Consider the following 27,559-nt stretch of genomic DNA (forward strand, 5'->3'; position numbering starts at 1 on the left):
TCAGCCTTCATTTGAAAACAAGAGTTAAGTTGCATTCGGAACAAACAGAAATAAAATCTAACTTGCATAAACACACTGCATTCTTAGCAGTTTTCTAAAAAATTCACACTCAGTGAGCAAGTCAGTCACAGGTTATAAAAACTGCTGCCATCAGTGTTGTGGGTAACACTACCACGGGTTCTCCTGGGACCTTGGATGGGGGTTATGTCTACCTCTGAGTAATCTGATATGCGGTCGCCTGGTGGAGTTGCAGTGCTTGTGCTGGGCACTGGCTGCTTGTAGTCATCCCGAACCCTGGCTGTAAGATGGCACTGGGTGGACTGAAGCTTGACCTGGAAGCATAGCTGCCTGCAGAGGAAACTGTGGTCTGCTACTCATGATCAGTTGGAGCATTCGCAGTTGGTGGTCTCTGTCTGCTGTTCGCTGTTTCTCCTCTCTGTCAAGTTTCTTCAGTTCAAACTCTCTCCTGTGAGCCTCGTCATGTATTTTCTTCATTTCAAGTTCAATCCTTTTCTTTTCTAATTCAACTTGACTCGCTTCAATACTTTCATTTGACTTAGTGAATCTGTCCATTACAGTCTCTAAAGATGCTTGAAAGCGGCTTTTTCTTTGTTTTCCCTTCTGCTTTGTTGTTTTAGTTTCGATTATTGCCTCTTCTTTTGTTTGTGGTTCAGCATATGATTTATCATCCTTGTTTTCGATTCCTGAGACATCTATGTCCAAATCCTCACCCTCGAGCAGAGGTATGACATCTTCCATCTCCTCAGAAGCAGGATCACCACCATCAGCAGCAGCATCAGAGTCTTCTGCATCTGATACTGGTGGTTTAAGACTCTGGATCACCTTTCCAGGAGAGGTGGCTGGCCTTATCTCCAGTATTTCATTCATTTCCTTGTAGAATTTACACGTTCTGCGTGATTGTCCACTTTTCTTCAGTGCATCACGGCATTGTCTGTACGACTTTTTGAGAGTTTTCATCCTCTCCTTACACTGAAACCTCGTTCTCTCATAACCCATGTCATGTAAAGCATTGCTGATTTTGCTGTATACAGCATTGTCTGCTTTCGAGGGACTATCCAGTTGGGATTGTGCTTTCAAATCACTCCAAATACTTAGAAGGCACTTTGTGCTATCATCGCACCACGAATTACCCCGCGAGCACTTCTTCTTTGGTGGCATTTTCACTTCTCAAAGTGCACAAGAGTGTTGGTAATGAAGCAACCTATTGCATAAGTGCTAAAAATAGATTTCCAAGAAAAAAAGAGTCCATTTTCTGTACAGGGGTGTTAGATATTTGTCATTTGCCCCCCGTGAAAAAATATAAAAAGCGTTTACATGACATGTTTACCTCCAGGGGTATATTTACCCCGGAGGTAAACAGATTTGCCCTACCTTTTGACCTGGGGCAAATTTTGCCTCAATACCCCCCATGGGGTAAATATTTACCCCCTGCATGTACCGTTTACATGACGAAATTTACCCCCTGGAGGCACATTTGCCCCTGGGGTATTTTACCCCCAGTAGGGGGTAAACGGTGCATGTAACCGCATCCAGTGGTTGTATTATTTTCAGTAATTTCATTACATTTGAAGATATGGTTAGTATTCTATTAATAATATTGCAAAATTAGTCAAAATACATCTACACTAACAAGGGAATATGGGAATCTAAGAACTAAATTATGTATCAGATAGGGCCATCCAAATCGCTATTACGTGCTTTCTCATGTAGTACTTTGTCATCTTTTTCTTATGAATTGTGCAACTATCAAAACATATCCGCTCACATTGTGGAACTTTGTACTTGTATAGTTTGGTTCATGGTGAACAAACCATAACGAAACTATAGCGTCAATATCCACAAAAATTCTCTCAAGTATTCAGAGTTATATTGACCTAGTGTTAAGCATGTCGGAGTTATGACCCCTTATTAGGGCAGGACACAAACCTGATATTCCTTCAAAAACCATTTGTTTTTGATATCTGAGAGAGGTATACACAATCTATACATGAAATGAAAGCTTGTGATCTGAGCATTAAGAAAAAAAATGATGTGGTGAAATTTATGTGGACATTTTCTTATAAAAACGTTTTTATGTCACACCAATAAAGTCTGTAGAGAAACTCTGCCGTAAAATGAGTCATCAAGAAAACAGTACTACCAGTACTTCCTGCAGTCTGCTGAGACCACTTCCTGTCCTAGCAGTGTTGACATTTGGAACTTGACAGCTTGTTAAATCTTTTTCCAAAGATTTTCATTCGAAGCATTGACAAGTCTTCAGATTTCTTCAATATCATTATTGAGGTAAGTTGTTTTCTAATTGTGTACATTTCCACAGAACCTTATGTTTCAATGATAGAAATGACAGAAGATTACCAGTGGGTTAGTTATGCACTAATCTTGTTTGATGATAAAATGTTGAAATGCATTTCAAAATAGGTAATTTGTTATTGTACCTGATATCCTAAGGTATTTTCATGGCATTTTACATGTTTAAAGTCAACTGTTTCATTGACAGATTTCAAGATAACTAACTCTAAAAGTTTTAACTGATGAAACTCCTTGAGAGGCCATTTTAAGGATGAAAATATTCATCAAATCCCATTCAGAGAATCTTATGCTTTATCTTTCCATTATTGGTCCAATTATATTTTCAGATATTATAAAATTATGATTTTATTAGGTTTTTGATGATTCTTTTCAAAGAAGTTTTGAAAAAATGTACAGATAACATTCTGAAACCCTGGAGAGGGCCACCCTGTATAAAATGCATTGTCAGTGTAAGCAATATTTCCCTACAACTTAATATTACCCGATTGTGATCCTCAACTAAAAAACACAACAATTTTAGCAATAAATATGTTTTGAAGTGATTTTTAAAGAAGATATGTGGATTATAAAAAAATGTAGAAATGAAATAATTTCTTTCTTAACGTATATAATTTCCCCAAACATAATTTTTGTTATATATGTATTTTTTTTCCACCAAAATATAAACACTACCTTATAATTTGACAGGACAATTTCTTCAAAAAATTTTTTATTAGATTGAATTATATTTATAAACATAGATATAATTCAATATGTGCATGCTGTCCAAAATTATTTTCACTAAAATACCTTTTAATTTATATTTGAATTTTTTTTGGTAAAATATAACAAGAAAATTGATTGCAAAGGTTTTTTCAAAACTGCGCATTAGATTTCTTTATTTGTTAAACTTTTACCTTTAATAGTTTCACATACATTCTTTTATTTATTAATAATATCTTGATTTTTTAAAATACAATGTACATATTTTTAAAAAATTGCTATCATTTTCATGTAGCATCATAATGAAAGCTTGTATTTTTAAAAAGACATTTCCCTTTTTGAAATAGTTTTCTCTTGTTTTTATTGGTACATTACGAATGTAAACAAATTTAATGATTAAACTTAAACTTATACAGATACATAAGTGCCCAATTCTGTCAAGGTAGGTCAAGTCCAAAATTGAACATTTTCACGTACCTTTTAGGTATGTATGTATTTCACAGTAGTTTCTGCATACAGTCACATATATTCAGGGATGAGATCCTAACTTGTTTTTATAATGAATATTAAACATAACAAAAAGCTCTTATTTTGTTGTGTCAAAATGAAATTTTTTGTTTAAGAAGGGCATTTCTTTTCATGAAATGTTTTCTCCCTGAAACAATGATATATTTTAAATCTTTGAAGATTTCAAGTTTAATTTTTTTTCATTCAGGTATATTTCTGAAAACTTAAGCAATGGAGCCAAAGCCAGTGCAGTTTGGACAAGTCCAAAAGATCACTCTCTCATGAGCCTTTTAGATATATATATCTCTATATATAGTATCACAGAAGTTACACCTACATTGACTTATTTATTGATAAAATCCTACCTTTATTTGTAAGACGGATTTACTTTAAATGTTGCTCTTAACCCAAATCATAATGACCTTCATGTTTAAGAAAGGAATTCTCTTTATGAGTGAGTTTAGTTTTGCACCGCTTTTTAGCAACATTTCAGCACTATCACGGCGGGGACACCTGAAATGGACTTCACACACTGTACCCATGTGGGGAATCAAACCAATGTCTTCAGCGTGATGAGCGAACGTCTTAACCACTGTACTACCCCACCACCCACTCTCTTTATGAAATATGTTCTACTGTTAATAAATGTAAGAAGATTTAATGATGAAACTTTCCTTATTTCAGGTTAACTTCAAAGAGAAATGGACTTAAAGGGGCCAAGTCCAAAAGAGTAAACATTCATCTGCCGAGTACTGCATCATAATTAGTGCTCGAACAAATTTATCACCTGGAGAATTACAATCACTGCCCAATTGAGCCAAGACGATGTTTTTACCAGACTTGTGCAGTTGTTTGGAAATGATCTTTGTGGTCAGGATTTGCTTTATCATAGATGTTTCTTAGTGAAGATGGGACTGTTCGACTTGTGCATTTGCACGCAGAAATGGTCTTTAGAAGACCATTATGTCTGACAGATTGTCGTGATGATGTCACAATGGCCAAGGTTCTCGCACATCCCATAGGATCAGTTCCTACATTACTTTTCAATGAAGATGGATCAAGGAGGAAGACATCCAATGCCGATTTGACAGACAAATTAGAAGAAATTGTACAGAATATTGACACTTTACCAGACTTTGACAAAAAGACACTGTCCACATTCGCGATACAATGGCAATATTGATAAGTATGAAACCTGCCATTCCCTCCGCGTTGGATAGTGTTGCTGACAGTTATATGCAAAATATGAAGCAGTGTTTCACAAGGGCTGATACTGTCATAGATATGTTCGACCAGTATGACAATCGAAACTCCACTAAGTCTGCAGAACGTTCACGAAGGGCCGACCTCAACACCGGCAAGAAGTATCAAGTGTCATCAGGCAGACAGATTCCACAGTGGAACAAGTTTCTTGGTGTATCTGAGAACATGTCACAGTTAACAACGTTTTGTGTACCAAAGTCCAAGTTGCTACAATGTCAACAGAACAACAAGGAGGATTGTATCTCTCAGGAAGATATGAAGATGGAATGGTGACCAAGTTGATCCCTCCCACTGGTGATGCTTGCATTGATGCACTTGAATGTTCTCAAGAAGAAGTTGATACATGCATGCTCTTCAACGCCATGTACTGCAATGGTGAGTTTGAAGAGAGGCATACCCAAGGAAGTATCATCATCAAGTCCCCTGATACAGATGTTCTCATACTATATATCTGCTATTGTCCAGTTGTAAAATGGAGCATGTCCGTGAAAACTGGAGTGTCTTCTGAAGTCACGGATCTTCTTGGATCATCAATGTCATTTGCTTTGCCAGGAATCCATGCCTTTACTGGCTGAGATACGTCATCAGCATTATTTTCATGTTGGCAAGAAGACAAAGACAAAGATGAAAGACAAAGATCTGTTTTCAAGTCATCAAGTCTTATCTTCAGGAAACCTTGATGCAGCAGTGGAGGTCTGCAGGCAATCTAACGTCAGCCTTGTATGACCCCAGGAAGAAGGTTAAACCACGTCACTCTTTGAATGACATGAGATTTCAACAGACATTGAGCTTGCCAAACTTCCCTCATGCGAAGACAGCTTTCGACAGCGCGTTAAGCGTGTGATGCCGCAAACTAGCATCTGGACAAGTTCTCATTGTGGTAAACCAGAGTTTGGTAACCTTGAAGATTTTGCCTGGACTAGGGTGAATGGATTGCTCAACCCCACATTGTTTGAACATCAAACTGCTTCGGAAGTTCTTGACTGCCTTGTTTGCACCTGCTGCAAGTCCCCATGCTCCTCGGTGTGGTGCATTTGTAGACAGAGCAATCTGTATTGAACTGTGTCCTTGCAAGCGTGGACAGAATTGCACTAACACCATGAATGATCTTGGTGAAGATAACCAGTGACAATGAAGAATGACCTGTGTAATAATCATATTCCTTTTTCCAAGTTGTTAGTTATTACAATAACCTTTAACACAAGACATACTATTGCTTTACAAAAAGAACAGCAAGTGAATCTAGTTTGAAGGATTGTTGGTTCCTAACACATATCACTTATATTTCAGTATCTTTAACAATGTTCTATTTTAGAGATATTAATGTATCTTTACATGTAATGATGATAGTGATGAGTGATTAAAAGGTAATTTTGAAATTATACCAATTAGATTTATTATTCTTCTACTGTATCATACCTGACAAAAGGAGGACCGTAAATTACATTTTTACCCAAATTTTCAATCATGCAATGAAAATTGTATGTCTAAATATTGCAATTACTATTATTTTTCTATTGTACAGAGAGCAACCTTTCATTTGATGGTGAATTTGTTTGAATGGGGTCAATAGTTAGAAAATTAATAAGGATATTTGGAAAATTATGATTTTTAGTGTTTTTGACCCAAAATCCGGTTTTACCAGAAAGTGTCCACGCGAATATTTCCACATCATGTCTAATATTATTCTATAGGTCTTCAGCTTTAATTTGATATATAGATCATGTATACCTCTCAATTTGATCAAATCACCCCAAAAATGGGTTTGTTTCCTGCCGTAGTATGTCTTATTGGTTATTGTAATAACTAACAACTTGGAAAAGGAATAAGCTCAAAATATGAATTTCAAATCAATTATACTGGACTAGGCATTCCATACTGGACTCCTGTCCAATTTCAGGTTTAGAGGATACATCAGATCAGATTTAGTTACATATCAGATCAAAGTCTAAGCTTGCTTTCTTACTAAGTTCAAAGAGTTCTTATTCTCTTTACAATCTTCAGTGTTACTACATCAAATAGATTTATAGATTATTACACAGGTCATTCTTCATTGTCACTGGTTATCTTCTACCAAGATCATTCATGGGGTTAGTGCAATTCTGTCCGCCCTGTCCTTGCTTGCAAGGACACAGTTCAACATAAGGCAGATTGCTTTCTGTCTACAAAATGCACCACACTGAGGAGCATGGGGACTTTGCAGCAGAGTGCAAACAAGGCAGTCAAGAACTTCCGAAACAGTTTGATGTTCAAACAATGTGTGGTTGAGCAATCCATTCACCCTAGGCCAGGCAAAATGAGGGGAAGTTTGGCAAGTTCAATGTCTCTTAGTCGACATGGGTTGAAATCTCATGTCATTCAAAGAGTGACGTGGATTTAGCAACCTTCTTCCTGGGGTCATACAAGGCTGACGTTAGATTGCCTGCAGACCTCCACTGCTGCATCAAGGTTTCCCTGAAGATAAGACTTGATGACTTGAAAACAGATCTTTGTCTTTCATCAGTTAGCCTTGTAGACTGGTCTTCTTGCCAACATGAAATGAAATGCTGATGACGTATCTCAGCCAGTAAAAGGCATGAAATCCTGGCAAAGCAAATGACATTGATGATCCAAGAAGATGGGTAGATGTTATGGACATGAACCGATGCTTGTCCGTGACTTCGGAAGACACTCCAGTTTTCACGGACATGCTCCATTTGTGGACAATAGCAGATATATAGTATGAGAACATCTGTATTAGGGACTTAATGATGATACTTCCTTGGATATGCCTCTTCAAAACCACCCATTGCAGTACATGGCGTTAGAAGAGCATGTATCAACTTCTTCCTTGAGAACATTCGTGTTCATCAATGCAAGCATCTCCAGTGGGAGGGATCAACTTGGTCACCATTCCATCTTCATATCTCTCCTGAGAGATACAATCCTCCTTGTTGTTCTGTTGACATTGTAGCAACTTGGACTTTGGTAAAACAAACGTTGTTAACTGCATGACATGTTCCTCAGATACACCAAGCAAACTTGTTCCACTGTGGAATCTGTCTGCCTGATGACACTTGATACTTCTTCTTGCCGGTGTTGGGAGGTCACAGCTCTTCGGGAACGACTTAGGTGGAGCTCTCGATTGTCATAATTGGTCGAATCATATCTATGACATGTATTCTGCTCTCATATTTTGCGCATATAACTGTCAGCAACACTATCAAACGCGGAGGGAATGGCAGGTTTCATACTCTACCAATATTGCCATTGTATCCTGCAAATGTGACAGTGTCTTTTTGTCAAAGTCTGGCAAAGTGTAAACATTCTGTACAATTTCTTCTTATTTGTCCTGTCAAATCGGCATTTGATCTCTTCCGCCTTGATCCATCGTCATTGAAAGTAATGTAGGAACTCGATCCCATGGGCAGTGTGCGAGAACCTTGGCCATTGTGATATCATCATGACAATCTATCGGGACATAATGGTCTTCTAAAAACCATTTCTGCGCGCAAATGCACTAGTCGAACAGTCCCATCTTCACTAAGAAACATCTATGATAAAGCAAATCCTGACCACAAAGATCATTTACCAAACAATTGCACAAGTCTGGTAAAACATCGTCTTGGCTCAATTGGGCAGTGATTGTAATTTCTCCAGGTGATAAATTTGTTGAGCAGCACTAATTATGAAGCAGTACTCGGCGGATGAATGTTTACTCTTTTTGGACTTGGTCCCTTTAAAGTCCATTTCTCTTTGAAGTTAACCTTGAAATAAGGAAAGCTTCATCCTTAAATCTTCTTACATTTATTAACAGTAGAACATATTTTCATAAAGAGAGTGGGTGGTGGGGGTAGAATGTGTGAAGTCCATTTCAGGTGTCCGCCGCCGCTGTGATATTGCTGGCTGAAATGTTGCTAAAAAGTGGTGTAAATCTAAACTCACTCATAAAGAGAATTCCTTTTTAAACATGAAAGGTCATTATGATTTGGGTTAAGAGCAACATTTAAAATAAATCTGTCTTACAAATAAAGGTAGGATTTTATCAATAAATATGTCAATTTATGCGTAACTTCTGTGATACTATATGTATATATATATATATATATCTAAAAGGCTCATGAGAGAGTGATCTTTTTTGGACTTGTCCTAACTTCACTGGCTTTCGGCCACATTGCTTAAGTTTTTCAGAAATATACCTGAATGAAAAAAAATTAAAACATGAAATCTTCAAAGATTTAAAATATATATATCATTGTTTCAGGAGGCAACATTTCTGAAACGAGAAATGCCCTTCTTTAAACACAAAATTTCATTTTGACACAACAAAATAAGAGGATTTCTTTATGTTTAAAATTCATTATATAAAAATAGTTAGGATCTCATCACTGAACAAGTGACTGAATGCATAACTACTGTGAAATACATACATACCTAAAAGGTACATGAAAATCTTCAATTTTGGACTTGACCTATCTTGACAGAATTGGGCACTTATGTATCTGTATAAGTTTAAGTTTAATCACTAAATTAATTTAATTCGTAATGTATCAATAAAAACAAGAGAAAAACTATTTCACAAAGGGAAATGTCTTTTTTTAAAAATACAAGCTTTCATTATGATGCTACATGAAAATGATCGCAATTTTAAAAAAATATGTACATTGTATTTTAAAAATCTAGATATTAATAATTAAAAGAATATATGTGAAACTATTAAAGGTAAAAGTTTAACAAATAAAGAAATCTAATGCGCAGTTTTGAAAACCTTTGCAATCACTGTTTTTGTTATATTTTTTTTAAAAAATTCAAATAAAATTCCAATAGTATTTTAGTGAAAATATTTTTTGACAGCATGCATTACAATGAATTATATCTATGTTTATAAATATAATTAAATCTAATAAATATTTTTTGACGAAATTGTCCTGTCAAATTATAAGGTAGTGTTTATATTTTTGGTGAAACAATCATACATATGAAAAAAAAATTATGTTTGGGGAAATTATATACGTTAAGAAAGAAATTTTATCATTTTTACATTTTTATAATCAACATATCTTCCTTAAAAATCACTTCCAAAACATATTTATTGCTAAAATTTGTGTGTGTTTTTAGTTGAGGGTCACAATCGGGTAATATTAAGTTGTAGGGAAATATTGCTAACATGTTTAGGTCACATACTAAGCTAGGCCCCGTCCGCATATCGCAATATACGAGCCGGTACAGGCCAAAGAGACGATGGCTGAGAAGGCCTACGAAAAGCCAACATTGACAATGTTATGTCATTTTCCATTGGTTGCTATTTTTAGACGACCGCGCTGTCCTTCGTCGGAAGACGTCAAAACACATTTTGCATCGTTTTCAAAAATCGGTTATGCAGGCGCTTGAAAGACCTTTGAAAATATAAATTGTTCATATTTTCTGGAAACTTCTTTTCAAAAATCTTACTTTCTGTTATTGTACATATTTGATATGAATATTCACGAGAAATAATAGTAAACGTAAATATTCGTTTTATTTGCGTGAACGGGACCGTCGCTTTTAAATGCACACCCAAATTTCCCTATGCGACAAAGATTTTATTATAAGCTTGTCAGAAAACTGTGAGCGAATAAAATCATCTCTGATGTATGAACGACACAAATATGCCGGTAATTTATACATGTGGACATCGGTCGAGGCACGCATACAAATTCAAATCTCGTATTGCAAATATTCTAAACTTTCCTCGCGGATGGCGTTAGAAAGGTATGTGTGTCTTAGAGTGGGTAGGTGTGCCAACACTGGCACAAAATCAGTAGTAAGGCGGAAAATGACTTTTTAGACAAGTGTCAGCAGATCTAAATGTATTCTACATCTGAACATAATGTTATAGTCGGAGGACCGTAGATCCAATGCAACGTTCACTTTTCAGATCCTATGAAACTGCGTCACAAAATACTCGCATCCAGTGGTTGTATTATTTTCAGTAATTTCATTACATTTGAAGATATGGCTAGTATTCTATTAATAATATTGCAAAATTAGTCAAAATACATCTACACCAACAGGGGAATATGGGAATCTAAGAACTAAATTATGTATCAGATAGGGCCATCCAAATCGCTATTACGTGCTTTCTCATGTAGTACTTTGTCATCTTTTTTCTTATGAATTGTGCAACTATCAAAACATATCCGCTCACATTGTGGAACTTTGTACTTGTATAGTTTGGTTCATGGTGAACAAACCATAACGAAAACTATAGCGTCAATATCCACAAAAATTCCTCTCCAAGTATTCAGAGTTACATTGACCTAGTGTTAAGCATGTCGGAGTTATGACCCCTTATCTTTATACGTGTATTGCCCTCTGTCGTCGTTTGACGTCATAGAACAAAAATCCTTTTTTCGACATTTATTGCGAGTCATTTTAAGATTGAGCGTATACCGTTATGCATAAGCACGCACACCCATTTCATATATACTTATGTCGTTCAGATATCAGGGCTGTATTTTCTTCTGCTCACACTTTCCGTAACGATGCCAAATTAAAAAAATTCGTAGCACAGTGCTTTCATCAATACACAATCAAAAGCGGAGATATTTACTGCTTTTTAACGCATAACAAAGATTTGGACAACATATAACAGTGTTTATTTCTCAAACCGCCGAGGTAGGTGCACATATATTTAATACCAACGGATAGGAAATTTAATATTTTACATTTCTATGTAATTTTATAGCCATACGCAGATCCAGGACCACGTAAGTGCAATTCTCGCACAACGTTCACTTTTCAAGTCTTATGATTCCAAGATCTTTCATCGCGACGGAATCCAGATTGACCAATCCGGATGTGACGTCAAATAAACGAGCAGAGCGTTTTAAATGGCAGCCTATACCGGCTCCTAGCTTTGTCGAACGTTAGCGCGCGCAAAGGGAGCCGGGAACCAGCTTAGGTCACATGTTTACACTGACAAGGCATTTTATACAGGGTGGCCCTCTCAGGGTTTCAGGATATTATCTGTACATGTTTTCAAAACTTCTTTAAAAAAGATTCATCAAAAACCTCATAAAATCATAATTTTTATAATATCTGAAATATAATTGGACCAATAATAGAGAGATAAAGCATAAGATTCTCTGAATAGGATTTGATGAATATTTTCATCCTTAAAATGGCCTCTGAAGGAGTTTCATCAGTTAAAATTTTAGAGTTAGTTATCTTGAAATCTGTCAATGAAACAGTTGACTTTAAACATGTAAAATGCCATGCAAATACCGTAGAATATCAGGTACAATAACAAATTACCTATTTGAAATGCATTTCAAACAAGATTAGTGCAAAACTTACCCACAGGTAATCTTCTGTCATTTCTATCATTGAAACATAAGGTTCTGTGGAAATGTACACAATTAGAAAACAACTTACCTCAACAATGATATTGAAAAAATCTGAAGATTTGTCTTTGGAAAAAGACCTAACAAGCTGCCAAGTTCCAAATGTCAACACTGCTAGGACAGGAAGTGGTCTCAGCAGACTGCAGGAAGTACTGGTAGTACTGTTTTCATGATGACTCATTTTACGGCAGAGTTTCTCTACAGACTTTATTGGTTTGACATAAAAACGTTTTTATAAGAAAATGTCCACAAAAATTTCACCACATCATTTTTTTCTTAATGCTCACATCACAAGCTTTCATTTTATGTATAGATTGTGTATACCTCTCTCAGATAACAAATGGTTTTTGAAGGAATATCAGGTTTGTGTCCTGCCCTATTTAGGTTATCAACCATCCAGGTACCTTCAGTCCATCGAGGTACCATGCTGTCAGGTATCGCCCAACCAGGGCCCCATTTGTCAATTGTTACAACAAATCTGATTCACTGTGGTTTTGTGTACAACACAATTCCAATACCTTCAGGATTGTTTAAAATATTTGGTTTTGTTTTTGCAGAACGAACGCTACACCATATTGGCCGATGGAACATGTACAAAAGACGCCCCAAATGACGTCCTCCTGCCATTCTGCATCCCAGGTAAGTGACTCTTGTCAACAGTGCTCTTTGTGTATGTAATTTATATAAATGATTCCTGTGGTCAAATAGTGATAAAACTAGGTGTTCGCGAAGAGGTGAGCCTTTCCAGCAACATGAAGTTAGAAACGGATTCGGGTTTAGATTGGGATTCGAATCCCGAATCTGAATATGTTTTTCACATTCGGGATTCGAATCCAGAATCTGAATTTGATTCAGATTCGGTATTTTTGCACATGCGACACTGGGCATTCGGTATTTGAACTCTTATATTACATCCCCATTCTAATGTACTAGGTGCGCGTTGTATACCTGGGTAACTTAAAAACATAAACAACCTAACTACAGTTTCCGATATATGAACCTAAAATCTGAGTTTTGAATCCCGAATATGGAAAAAATATTCAGATTCGGGATTCGAATCCCCAATCCCCAATCCGTTTCTAACTTCATGTTCCCAGCCTTTCCTACCTCACTCCTGTCCTATGTCAAACATATGTCTAGGTCAGAATAACACTCTTTGCTTACGAAATGATGTAGACGATTATTATGTCCTTATGATTATATTAGATAGTTCTGATACCAGAGGTTCCTGAAAAGGTAAACGCATTCTATCCCACGTCTAGCATCCATGTAACACATGCAAAGGCAAGACAATCATTCAGCTGAAAGAGCAGATCACAATAATTGGGAATTGTACAAGACTTCATCTAAATAACTGTCGTTTTTTCTCTCATTTGAAACTGACACACAACTAAAACTTCAATGGTCTCCTTCCGTGTAGACAACCTACTCACAACTAAAATGCTTTTACAAGAGGCGAAATACCCAAACCTAACAGATCATGTGTGTGTAGTTACAGTAACATTTCAGTGGTCTCCTTTTGTGTAGACAGCAGTACGCTCCATGGCTCAAGCTATACTGACACTGAAGCAAACTAAATGAAACCCGGCACCTGGATGATAACCATAACTGGTTTCCATAGTCACTAGAATTATCCGACAATAACAAAGTCGATTGCATGGTATCGAAAGTATTAAGGGGATGACAATGTGTTTATGGATCACTATCAAATAGTTCTGATACCAGGTGTTCCTGAAGAGCTCCTACATCAGGCAACCATTACACACATACAAAGGCAATTGTTCTGCTGAAAAACACAAGCAGGGCCTCATCAGCATGACTATCGTCTTTTCTTTCATTTTAAACTGACACATGTCAATGGTCTCTTTCTGTGTAGACGGCAGTACAGACCTTGGCTCAAGCTATATTGGTACTGAGGGAAGCGAGATGAAATCCGACAACTGGTTGATAACTATCGGCTCTATCAACCTGACCGTGGGCGTCACCGACCCAGACTGTGTCTTAACCTTCTTGGGGACCTTCAACCTGGGAGCGAGTCGTGAGTAGATCCTTTACAAAGACCGACTTGGGTGCAGAAACAGGGGGCCTCTATCACCTGACTCGACGGTAAAAGGTCACTATGAGACAGTGTGAGTACAATCAACTGGTATGAAGCAGTCAAAATCGAGCCAGTTTGATGTTCAGATTTCGATAAAGTAATGAAATATTGCCTTGCTGTTATTTCGGAGGGCTGTGTAGCGAGTTTACCAATAGATTTGCAATAGACTGCAATATATATTAGCCACTATGGTAATGCAGCCACCAAGGCATGAGATTCGATTTGTGCCAGTTTTAAGTTTTAGGAAAACTCGGAGTGACCAATCAAAATCGAATATCCTGTTGTTCTGCTTTAAATCATGTTCCGCTCAACATGGATTGGAATTACTTTGAAACATTCTGTTTTTCCTCAGCTCCAGATACGAAACTATACTTCAACGGATATAAAACAGGCACCACGGACCCAGATGCTTTCGGCGTCCCCCTCAACTGTTAAAATGTGACGCTGCACTTGAACTTGTAGATCCGATTGTTGTCTGTTTCACTTGACTTGTCATTAAATCAATAAATATTCTTTGGAGTATGGCAAGTTCTGTTTTCCATTACCAGGACAACACCATAAGAGGCGCTACCTTTTCTAGTGATGACATCTGTGGAACAAACGTTTACAATGTCTTCTACATGTCTAAAGTTCAGTGTGGTCAAACTGGTGTTTTACAACAATATCGTTGCATGTATGTGTGTGTGCTGTCTTCGCCTGTCTCACAGGACGACTTAATAGCTCAAAAGCAATGGTCGGAGGTTGCTTATGATGCTAAACATTGGAACAATCGGTCATGTCATGAACAGGTCATAGTCAGAATCGGTTTTTACCAACAGTAATGAAGGGCAGCTATTTGTGCTATGAAAACAAATAATAATATGTTTGGCATTTCTATAGCTCCTAATCCAGAAAACTGCTCAAAGGCGCTTATATTAGCCGTATGTTCTTTTGAAGGGTTTTCAATTCAGAACTTGTAATGTTGAAGTTTGTTTGTTCCACAATATAGATCCTGCTTTGCAGCATGATCAAACTTGAAATTAAGGGGACAACTGTGTCATATTTATATCTATGCAAAAAGATTCAGAATGACAAAAACTCTCCACAAGGCAGTTTGAAAAAGGGATGATTTCAACTTTCCAAGAGTAACTTCCCTCTTATGTTGAATATGCTCTTTTCACCAAAATTTCAAAGAGAGTCAGACGACTCTTGATCATAAGTTGACGTCGTGAAAGTTCATAGTATCAATCACTGGATTGACTGGTAAAGACTGGAATATTTACAGCTGTAATACTGCCTCCAACAAGCACATGCTTATGATATAGTCAGAATTGTACAATAGACTTTTCTTTTAGCAGAAATTCCTTACGAAAGTGGAAAAGGTTTTGTACTTTATATTTATTGATATTTTTTTTTGTATTTTCAGATCAAGAAAAAATGAATTGTTCAAACTGAAAATCTTCCTCCCCACGTTGGATATTAACATGAACAGTCACTCGTCTTCTTTTTTTCATTTTCGATCAAAGCTGACTTCTATTACGACTGGAACAACAGAGCTACTGCCATCCAGTACTCTGTGGATGGATCAGTTCAGAAGTCAACCAGAATTGTCACATCGTATAAAAGGTAGCACCATTCATTTGTACAATGGAAATTGTCACCGACAGAGTCTAAATTTCATAGTGCTCTCTTATATGTTCCACTCTCAGTACTTTATTCAGGTATGGTTAAACGCACTCACTCACTCACTGAAGCACGCAAGCACGCACGAACACACGCACGCACACACACACAAAATTATTGTTGGAACACATCACAGGTGTAGTCATTTCGCAATGAAAGGATCATTCTCTTGAGCGCCATATTTTACTGTATTTGGCCCCATCGAAACATACCTCGCCTTGTTGTGTAAAGTTCATTCGAGTATGGTTTATCAGGCTACTTACTAGTTCACTGAAGTATGATTCTCCTTGTTGATTTAGGTTGGGTTGAGTTATGGTTCTACGTGTTACATACAGGTAATTGAGTTGTGGTTCTACGTGTTACATACAGGTAATTGAGTTATGGTTCTACGTGTTACCTACAGGTAATTAAGGTATGGTTCTATGTGTAAACTACAGGTAATTGAGGTATGGTTCTATGTGTTACATACAAGTAATTGAGGTATGGTTCTACGTGTTACATACAAGTAATTGAGGTATGGTTCTACGTGTTACATACAGGTAATTGAGGTATGGTTCTACGTGTTACATACAGGTAATTGAGGTATGGTTCTACGTGTTACATTCAAGTAATTGAGGTATAATTCTCCGTGTTACATAGAGGTAATTGAGGTATGGTTCTACGTGTTATATACAGGTTATTGAGTTATGGTTCAGCCTGTCAAATACGGGTAATTGAGGCGTGGTTCTGCGTGTTAAATTATCGTAACTGACGTATGGTTCCACCCGGTAACTGCTGTTTGATGAATTGCTGTTAATTGCTGCTCATTTGGATATTGGTATTCAGACTAAAAGACCTTGTAATTACTCTTCATTGTGGTGTGGTTATCCCTGTTGAGTACGGTTCAGTCTGGTTGATTGCATTGTGCAATAATGCAACTGAAGGCCATAGATGTGTAATCTAGTCAAATGACCACAGTCTGTCAAGGTAATCAAACATTCAGGTACCCGTAGTCCATTGAGGTACCCTTCAAAGGGTTTTGAAGAAGCGTAAATTATTGTCCCCCTGAGAAGGTATGTAAGTCCCAAGTCTTTTCCATACCACATGATTTTAATCGTAGAATGTGTGTTATTGTGATATATGGCTAATTTTGATAACAATCGCCAATGGCTGAAGGGTTTATGTAAATCCAGCTAAATCTTAGTATGGTGATCAGCCTTCAGTTGCTGGTGATCTATGCCCCGTGTTTCATATTGTACTGTTATCTACATTGATTAAGCCTTAAAATATATTCAAAGACACCTCAAATACAAGCAATATACAATCTTTTCAGACTGTCTTTCGTGCCTTCAGGCCATTAAGAATCTTTCTGACAAACATCCACTTTTAATTGAAATTATTGAATTATATAATGATCTTGCTACTGGCCAATATGACGTGGTCTTTTGTTGGTTACCCAGCCGCACTGGCATTTCTGGGAACACAATGGCCGATCTTGCTGCTAAGTCAGCACTCAACAAATCTGTGACACCACTTCCTATTACACGCTCTGATTATAAAGCTATCTTTATATCCGTGATCTGATGCAAAAGAATTTGGGCACCCAAGGTATAAATAAATTACATGAAATAAAACCCTATATTGTTACACCTACTTTGGCTGTCAGTCTGAATTTGAGGAGGTCATTATGCGACGATGTCGTATTGGCCATGCTAGATATACTCATGAATACCTATTCAAATAAGGTGAGGATCCTCCATTTTGTATCCCTTGTGATGAAAGAATCACGGTCCAGCATGGCCTGCTTGACTGTATGGATTGTTCCATCACAAGTGATAAATATTTCAATGTCAAAACAGTGAAGGATCTTTTCAATGTTAATTATAATTCAATTACCGAATTTTTTAAAGAAATAAATTTTGATGAATAGTTGTAAATAGATAAATATTTTAATATTGTTAGTTCAATTGAGCAGCTGAGATTGTGAATGGTTGTATCCTCATTGTGAGTGGCTGTTCGCCATTGTGAGTGGCTGTATCCTGATTGTGAGTGGTTGTATCCTCATTGTGAATGGCTGTATCCTCATTTTGAGTGTTTGTATCCTCATTGTGAGTGGCTGTATCCTCATTGTGAGTGGTTGTTTCCTCATTGTGAGTGGCTGTATCCTCATTGCGAGTGGCTGTATCCTCATTGTGAGTGGTTGTTTCCTCATTGTGAGTGTCTGTATCCTCATTGTGAGTGGTTGTATCCTCATTGTGAGTAGCTGTATCCTGATTGTGAGAGGTTGTATCCTCATTGTGAATGGCTGTATCCTCATTGTCAGTGGTTGTTTCCTCATTGTGAGTGTCTGTATCCTCATTGTGAGTGGTTGTATCCTCATTGTGAGTAGCTGTATCCTTATTGTGAGTGGCTGTATCCTCATTGTGAGTGGCTGTATCCTGATTGTGAACGGTTGTATCCTAATTGTGAGTGGTTTTTTCCTCATTGTGAGTGGTTAAATTCCTCATTGTGAGTGGCTGTATCCTCATTGTGAGTGGTTAAATTCCTCATTGTGAGTGGCTGTATCCTCATTGTGAATGGCTGTAGTGGCTGTATCCTCATTGTGAGTGGCTGTATCCTCATTGTGAGTGGTTGTATCCTCATTGTGAGTGGCTGTATCCTCATTGTGAGTGGCTGTATCCTCATTGTGAGTGGCAGTATCCCCATTGTGATTGGCTGTATCCTCATTGTGAGTGGCTGTATCCTCATTGTGAGTGGTTGTATCCTCATTGTGAGTAGCTGTATCCTTATTGTGAGTGGCTGTATCCTCATTGTGAGTGGCTGTATCCTCATTGTGAGTGTTTGTATCCTCATTGTGAGTGGCTGTATCCTCATTGTGAGTGGCTGTATCCTCATTGTGAGTGAGTGTTTGTATCCTCATTGTGAGTGGCAGTATCCCCATTGTGATTGGCTGTATCCTCATTGTGAGTGGCTGTATCCTCATTGTGAGTGGTTGTATCCTCATTGTGAGTGGTTGTTTCCTTATTGTGAGTGGCTGTATTCTCATTTAGAGTGGCTGTATCCTCATTGTGAGTGTTTGTATCCTGATTGTGAGTGGCTGTATCCTCATTGTGAGAGGTTTTATCCTCATTGTGAGTTGTTAAATTCCTCATTGTGAGTGGTTGTATCCTCATTGTGAGAGGTTGTATCCTCACTGTGAGTGGCTGTATCCTCATTGTGAGTGGCTGTATCCTCATTGTGAGTGGTTGTATCCTCATTGTGAGTGGTTGTATCCTCATTGTGAGTGGCTGTATCCTCATTGTGAGTGGTTGTATCCTCATTGTGAGTGGCTGTATCCTCATTGTGAGTGGCTGTATCCTCATTGTGAGTGGCTGTATCCTCATTGTGAGTGTCTGTATCCTCATTTTGAGTGGTTGTATCGTCATAGTGAGTGGTTGTATCCCCATTGTGAGTGGCTGTATCCTCATTGTTAGTGGCCCTATCCTCATTGTGAGAGGTTGTATCATCATTGTGAGTGGTTGTATCCTCATTGTAAGAGGCTGTATCCTCATTGTTAGTGGTTATATCCTCATTGTAAGAGGCTGTATCCTCATTGTTAGTGGTTATATCCTCATTGTAAGAGGCTGTATCCTCATTGTGAGAGGTTGTATCCTCATTGTGAGTGGCTGTATCCTCATTGTGAGAGGTTGTATCCTCATTGTGAGCGGCTGTATCCTCATTGTGAGTGGTTATATCCTCATTGTAAGAGGTTGTATCCTCATTGTTAGTGGTTATATCCTCATTGTAAGAGGCTGTATCCTCATTGTTAGTGGTTATATCCTCATTGTAAGAGGCTGTATCCTCATTGTGAGAGGTTGTAACCTCATTGTGAGTGGCTGTATCCTCATTGTGAGAGGTTGTATCCTCATTGTGAGTGGTTGTATCCTCATTGTGAGAGGTTGTATCCTCATTGTGAGTGGTTGTATCCTCATTGTGAGTGGCTGTATCCTCATTGTGAGTGGTTATATCCTCATTGTAAGAGGCTGTATCCTCATTGTTAGTGGTTATATCCTCATTGTAGAAGGTTGTATCCTCATTGTGAGTGGTTGTATCCTCATTGTGAGAGGTTGTATCCTCATTGTGAGTGGTTGTATCCTCATTGTGAGTGACTGTATCCTCATTGTGAGTGGTTATATCCTCATTGTAAGAGGTTGTATCTTCATTGTGAGTGGCTGTATCCTCATTGTGAGTGGTTGTATCCTCATTGTGAGTGGCTTTTTCCTCCAGCTAGGGCCCATGCAGGAAGCAAATGTACTGTAAGTCCCCATGGTCCCTAGTACCGTGACCTACCTTCAGTTGCTGGCAATCCATAAACCGTGTTTTATATTGTATTGTCTTCTTTACTGAAAATGTTTTAGTTTTACATTATAGTTTTAGTTTTACGTTTTAGTTTTAGTTTTACATTATAGTTTTAGTTTTACATTGTAGTTTTATATATGTGATAATCTAGTATTTTACTGTCCATCGTCGACAGGTTTTACTCTTTAAAAGGTTTTCATCTTTATTGTATGAATTGCTTTCGTCACGATATGGTTGAGATACTGCGGATGTGACGTTAAATATTAACTCACTCACTCACTATATGGATTTATTTTTATGATAGGTACTAGTTTTAAATTAAGAGCTGTGACACTCTAGCACATTTACTGTCCCTCGATGACAGGTTTTTACGTTCTAAATTTATAGATTATAGTATTGATATAAATTAAATCGTTACGATATAGCTGAAATATTGCCGTTGTGACGCTAAATATTAACTTCACCATCGAGGTACACCATACAGTCAGCTATCACCAAACAAGGTGCCTACATTTCACTGGTTATACAAAATCAGATTTTGGGTTTGGGCCCAACATGATTCAAATACTTGCAAAACTGTTTGATATACATGATTCTGAATTTGCAGAATGAAACCTACACAATCACTGCAGATGGAGCATGCACCAAAAGCGTCCCAACTGACGTCCTCCTGCCAGACTGCATCCCAAATACGTGTCTACGTCACAATTGCTCTTTGTTTATGAAATTTCTACAGATGATTGTCATATCCTCTATTATCGCAATGTCGCTGTGTTATGGGGTGTTGTTCGTATGTGAATAATCTCGAGCTAGATACCACACACAAGTCTTCCGTAATTTCTTCTGCATTTTAAACTTTGAAGTTTTACAGTAAAATTAGATTTTAATCGTCTAAGTCCTCTGAAAATTTAGTGTGATAAACCTTCAGATATCGTCCATCTTGATGCCCGCTTGTTTAAACTGTTTCACGTTTTCAATTTGTTCTAAAGGTGCATGTGTGTATGCTGTTGTCATCTAACAAACAGATCTAAATATAACATAAAATTTTGTTGCTTAAATTAATTCATTTTTTCATTGCTTGGTAACAAAACAGATACTCATTTAAAACATTAACTCATTTAAATATTCTTAGGTGGACTTCTGTGCTCTTTTCCTTCAGGGATAAGGCTGGGATTATATGTTTCGATACATCTGATATAACTCATCAAATAAGACCATGATGTTAGTTGACTTAAGTTTATATGCAGAGTGATCTCGTGTACCTGTCACCACCCAATTAAAAGTAAACGCAGCAAAACCTTCCCATAGTCACTAGAATTACCCGACAACAACACAGTCGATTGCATGGTATCGAGTGTACTCCCCATCAAGAGTTTAGACTCACTAGTGTAAATGTAGCCCTTTACTTAAGTCAACTGTTCTAAAATAATTTTGCAGAACTTTCCATACTGTTTAAAGGTACTGTTTACACATGAACTGATGTATTGTAAAACACATTTGTAACGTTGAAAAGATTATTGTCATGAGTTCAATAAATGATGAACATTGACGACAGTATAGACCTTGGCTCAAGCTATATTGCTACTGAGGGTAGCGGGATGAAATCCGACAACTGGTTGATACCTATCGGCTCTGTCAATCTAATCATGGGCGTCTCCAGCAGCGATTGTATCTTAACATTCCTGGGAATCTTCAACCAGGCAGCAAGTTGTGAGTAGAAACTATACAATGATCGGTACATGGTAGACGTCGTTATGTAATATACTCTTCCAAAAAGGAAACGCATCATAAAAATAGCAATTTCATGTAGCAATGAATTAAAACGTGATTCATTTTACAAAAGGTTTTGCTCTGTTTATGAGTCCTATGGTGTTTATGTTTTGAAACAGCACAACAAAACGCACCATCCGTAAAATACCCCTATTTAACAGCATGATTTTCAATTTCGGCGTGTAGTGTCACAGAATACACAATTCACATGCAATGCACGTGAAAGTTGGGGATCAGATAGTCTCAGTGATGGGTATAAAATGTTGATCGCTGTCTGTCGATTATTCACTGTATTTGGAATATTGTTGACGAACGCAAAATGCCACGTCTAAGTGAAGCCAACCATCATATGCCATTGGTTTGCTTGAAGCTGGCCAGTCTCAACGTCTCAAAAAGCCTACAAGATGTTTCAAAATAAACATACAAATACAGTTGAAATTCCTATATGCGTTTCTTTTTGGGAGAGTATATATTGGGTTTACACGTGTCTGAGGCAAGTGAAGTTTCCTAAACGGCTTGCGTACAGACACATGGGGATCATATTACCTGTCTGGGTGATTAAAGGTCAGCACGAGACTGTTTGACCACACTCACCTGATATGAAGGAGCGAAAATCGAGCCTGTTTGATATAAGATTTTAATGTTTACATGCATCGTCCAAGAGGAAAGGTTCTGACTTTCACGCCATCTCTTAGGTATGAAACCCATCGATGAATTTTCAGAATTTCCTACCATCACGTACGGATGAAAACCCATAGATGATGATGATTTCTGGAGGTATTAAACAAATTGTGTTGTTAAGGTAGAGCAAGGGTGCCTATAGACTTAATAGTACTCAGAATAATTTGGAATTGAAGGTAAACAACGTCGCTGTGAATTACCGCAATAATTACCGCGATATATTATCCACTGATAAGTGTTGGTTTATGAGGTTTTAAAATCTCTGAATAACCAATCAAAATCAAGTATCTTCAAAATCTATAGTACGGTATAGAATATTTTTGTTGTGTTCTATATTATATTCCAAAAAACAGGGATTTAAAGGTATTTTCTTTTCAGCTCAAGATAAAGAACTATACATTAACGGATATAAAACAGGCATCACCGATCCAGCGGCTTTCAACGTGCCCCTCTCCTGTTAAAATGGGCAGCAACACTTCAACTGTTATCCCTGGTGTTGTGTATCTCACTATTGACTCAATAAAAGTTGCAAAATCCCTCATTTATGGCAAGATTTGTTTTCAAATATAATCACAACACCACAAGAGGCGCTACCCTTTCCAGTGATGGTTTCTGTGCAACAAAAGTCAAGGGCGTGGCTACCATTATAATAAAACCCTGGGCTTACGCATGTTTGCTAAAATATATTTTTTTCTAATTCTTGCCAAACATACGTACAATCAAATTAAAAATGGTAATCCCTCTATGAATCATATTAACTACAATTAATGGTAAACTACTAAAGTTCTCCGCCTTATGTTTTCAAAACACTTTGAAGCTGAATCATTAAACGTCAAACGATAACACTTCAAGTCTCATAAATAAAATGAAAGTTGGGCAAGCCCTCTAATCTATCTAGATATAAAGCTTTGCAACCTATCGTGCTTACACGAAAGAATTGGCTTGCTGCGCGTCTGAAAGTCCAGAGTGTGGTCAAACTGATGTTTTCCCGTGGATGAGTGGGTTTAGTCTTACATGTGTATGCCGCCCTCAGCAATATTCCAGCTATATGACGGTGGTCTGTCAATAATGGAGTCTGGACCTGACAATCCAGTGATCAGCAGCATGATCATCGATCTGAGCAATTGGGATACAATGACACGTGTCAACCAAGTATGCAAGCCTGACCACCCGATCCCGTTAGTCGAATCTATCAAACTTGGGGATGGTTTCCAACAATATTATGTGTCTAAACATGGACTTCAAATGCCAATAATCAGTGTTTCTCTGAGTGTCTTTCAGTGGGATAGATGGACCAACTTCTCCTATTAGATCAATTACCTGCATGAAATATGGCGTTTCTAAGCTTGTATAGTAGAACTTTTGTAATGATGGCTTGAGACGTTGACCACATAATTCTAACAAGAACCATTTGGATATTCATGACTTGAAGTCATGATCAGATGATTAAGACGAACCTCATCCCTGTATGGTTTTGTTTGGACATATTTGACAGGGCAAATGATTTTATAGAAATTATGTTGTGCTATAAAACCTAGTAAAATAGAGGCGTATGTTGCCCGTTTTGTTGTGATACTTTGATAATCATACCTTAAAGGCAAGATGACGTTTCTCTTTTGTCTTACGTTCGATCCTGAGGAAAGAGAGTGAGTACAGCTAACGGAATAGCCAGGCGAATGGGTATAGGTACAAATTAGTGGTTTGTAACAACAGGGGGCTAGGGGGACTGGGGCTAGAGTAATGATGCCGATCCCGACATCGCATCCCGACAGTGCAGAGTATTGAGTGGAGTTCTTCTTAATATTGCTTCGGAACATTTGGCGAAACTAGAAACAAACTCTTCTCTGTCAAACAAAGACAACATGTTCCTAACAATTGGCAATTGATACCTTAAATAACCAATATTATCCTGTCACCAAGATTTCAAAGAGTGCCATACCCTCTTGCTGGGGCAGGATGCGCTCACCTTTTCGCAAAAACCTGGTATCATCATTATTTCATAGAGATGCATTAACACATGCTTTGTCATCGTATGTATATGTTACAGCTAGTGACAAAAGTTAGTTTTACGTCTCCCGCTGTTGTCACTAACTGTAACGTCATACGCATGACGACATAGCTATTACCGTTATGCGTAATATATATATATATATATATATATAGAGAGAGAGAGAGAGAGAGAGAGAGAGACAGACAGACAGACATTGGGTGGCCCCGACCTTTGGATCTTGAAAACCTATACCGATATTGCAAAATATGCACTTAATGGACTTGGCGTCCATGTTGAAGTCGGATACGTGAAGTGGGAGCTGCTCCGATTGAACGAATTATTACAATGGCATGCTTGTGATGAGGAACCTGTTGGACATACATCGATATTTTTGCAAAGGATTTTCAATTTTCAAGGGACGTAGTTTTGGTCAACTTGTTACAAGTGGTCAATGTGTCCACCTCCACACCTACCTGAAGAACAAAGGTCAGCCAAAATGGTCGACGCCCAAACCAGGGCCTAGATTTTCGAAGCTCTCTTAGTGCTAAGTACTCGTAAGTTAATGTATGACACTTACGACTATCTTAGCGCTAAGAGAGCTTCGAAAATCTAGGCCCTGGGCCAATAGAAAGAATGTGTTTACCCTTATCTTTTGGTGTCATTACCGATTATCAGTGTTCTGTTTACATAATATTTTCAGCGCTGTCTTGTCCAATGGAATCTTTATCGTCGGAAAATCGAGACTGTGTTATCTTGGGCGTTGGCGAAATATATTTACATATGTTATATTCACAGAATGTGTTTGATTTAATGAAATTTTCACTATGTGGTTGACAAAATCAAAAGAATTTCCCTCAACCGTTAATAATTGAAGGAAGGGCGTTGTTTTTACACAGGCACTTTACGACAGGCTGTATTCAGTATAGATTGTAAATCTACATACATAAACACTACCATTTGACAAATCCGCTGTGCAGGATAAAAACAATTAATCAATCAGCGTGTTATCGATTAATCCTTTGATCGATGTTTGTTTTGTAACTCAGCTTATAATTCTTCTTACTGCACTTCCATGCGCATATTACATAAGATGTAATACACTTGCCACATCAGACCTCAATTTATAATGAGTATTTACTCCAGACACAAGAAATGCCAAATTGAAACCTTTGTCGGGTAATCTGAGTGGTGTTATCACTAATTATACCTGTTATAAATAAATTAACTGACCATCAAGTGAATGATGACAAATAACATGTGTAATTTACCAACAAACAAGGGTTAGAGCAAGACTTTTGGAATCTGGTCAAACTCACCGGCAGGTTGCTGTCTGCTTTCATGTGAGTCGACACATGTGGTAGACTGTGGCAGAGATTCCATGCCAATGGGACCGTGGAATATGCACGTCGACCAGGTCGCTCCAGAGTCACAGCAGTCCGAAATGATAGGCACATGAGTAACACTGCGTTACGTAACAGATTCCTTAACGCAGCAGATCTTCAGACAGAACATTTCAATGTTACCAATGTAAGGATATCCAGGAGCACCATTCGTCGACGTTTAAGGGCAGCCGGACTCCACTGTAGGCGACCTGCAGTTCGTCCACCACTAACACCACATCACAGGCAGACGCGTTTGAGAAGGAGTTGACATCATGGCCGCTGGAATCAACGTCAATGGTCTCGTGTGCTCTTCACAGATGAAAGCAGATTCAATTTGTCCTTCCATGATGACCGGCAGAGTATTTATCGTCGCAATAGAGAGCAAATCACAGATCCAGCTGTGGCCACGCACAACCGATTTCTACTGGACGTACTCCACTGTACGTGGTCGACGGTAATCTTACCGGACAGCGTTATCGGGACGACATTCTGGCTCCGACAGTAGTACCATAAGTGCATGCTATGCATGGCTTTTATGGTCGACCCTCTTAACCGCAAGACGACAACGCTTGGCCTCATAGGGCCAAGATTGTTACGGAATTCCTTGGGCAGCAGGGTGTAGAGCGGATGGAGTGGCCAGCATGCTCTCCAGACCTCAACCCAATTGAGCATGCCTGGGATGAAGTTGGTCACCCAGCAACAGTGGATCTCCCAGGACTCCACACAGTTGAGCTCTCTAGTAGAGGAATGGAATGCGATTCCGCAAGGTTTCTTAATGAACTTGATAAGGAGCATGAGAACAAGGTGCACCTGTCTTGGACGCGCGAGGAGGGTACACAAGATATTAAATGATTGAGTGCTTAATGAATGTCATTTTCATTTTGGGGGGATAGTCTATACAACTGATGTTTGTCCACACATTAAACATTATGATGACACTCTTAGTTCTATTATTTCTAAGAAACATTTCTTTATATGTGCTATGTATCATTTGACCCTTTATTAATGATGCCTAGTATATTTGTACATTGGAAATAGTCACCAATTCTACAGTTCGCTGTAAATGAGGTATGTTTGGACTTACTACATACAGGTAATTGAGGTATGGTTCTACGTGTTATATACAGGTAATTGAGGTGTGGGTCTGTGTGTTTCATACAGGTAGCTGAGGTGTGGTTCTACTCGTTGCAGGTAATTGAGATATGGTCCTACGTGTTACATACAGGTCATAGACTTTGGTTCTACGTTTTACAAGCAGGTAACAGACTTTGGTTCTAGGCGTTACATACAGGTTATAGACTTCGGTTCTACGTGTAACGTACAGGTGATACACGTATTGGGTATTGCTTCTATGTGTTACATACCGTTCATTGAGGTATAGTCTCAGTGTTACATGCGCGTTGCATGTTGTGAACAACTAAGTGTCAATACCTGACTGTTCAAAATATATTTTGCTTCAACAGAATGAACGCTACACAATCTTGGCAGATGG

General features: G+C 38.0%; 1 protein-coding gene and 1 long non-coding RNA gene across 3 annotated transcripts in view; both read left to right on the plus strand.

Annotated features, from left to right (window-relative positions):
- The window catches only part of LOC124260753, a 35,795-nt gene extending 21,010 nt beyond the window's left edge, over window positions 1-14,785 (plus strand). For both annotated transcript variants that reach the window (XM_046695066.1, XM_046695065.1), the window contains exons 3-5: window positions 12,725-12,806; window positions 14,044-14,205; window positions 14,618-14,785. In XM_046695066.1, coding sequence (XP_046551022.1) covers window positions 12,725-12,806; window positions 14,044-14,205; window positions 14,618-14,700 — 327 coding nt within the window. In that variant the 3' untranslated portion in view covers window positions 14,701-14,785. The remainder of the gene's footprint in view (window positions 1-12,724; window positions 12,807-14,043; window positions 14,206-14,617) is intronic.
- On the plus strand, window positions 1,934-4,784 carry LOC124260755. The gene is made up of 2 exons (XR_006894160.1): window positions 1,934-2,304; window positions 4,225-4,784. It is a non-coding gene; the product is annotated as an uncharacterized LOC124260755 (long non-coding RNA).
- Window positions 14,786-27,559: the final 12,774 nt, after the last annotated feature.

The sequence above is a fragment of the Haliotis rubra genome, unplaced genomic scaffold, assembly GCF_003918875.1.
Source record: "Haliotis rubra isolate DU_JTF1 unplaced genomic scaffold, ASM391887v1 Scf773, whole genome shotgun sequence".
Classification (NCBI taxonomy): Eukaryota; Metazoa; Mollusca; class Gastropoda; order Lepetellida; family Haliotidae; genus Haliotis; species Haliotis rubra.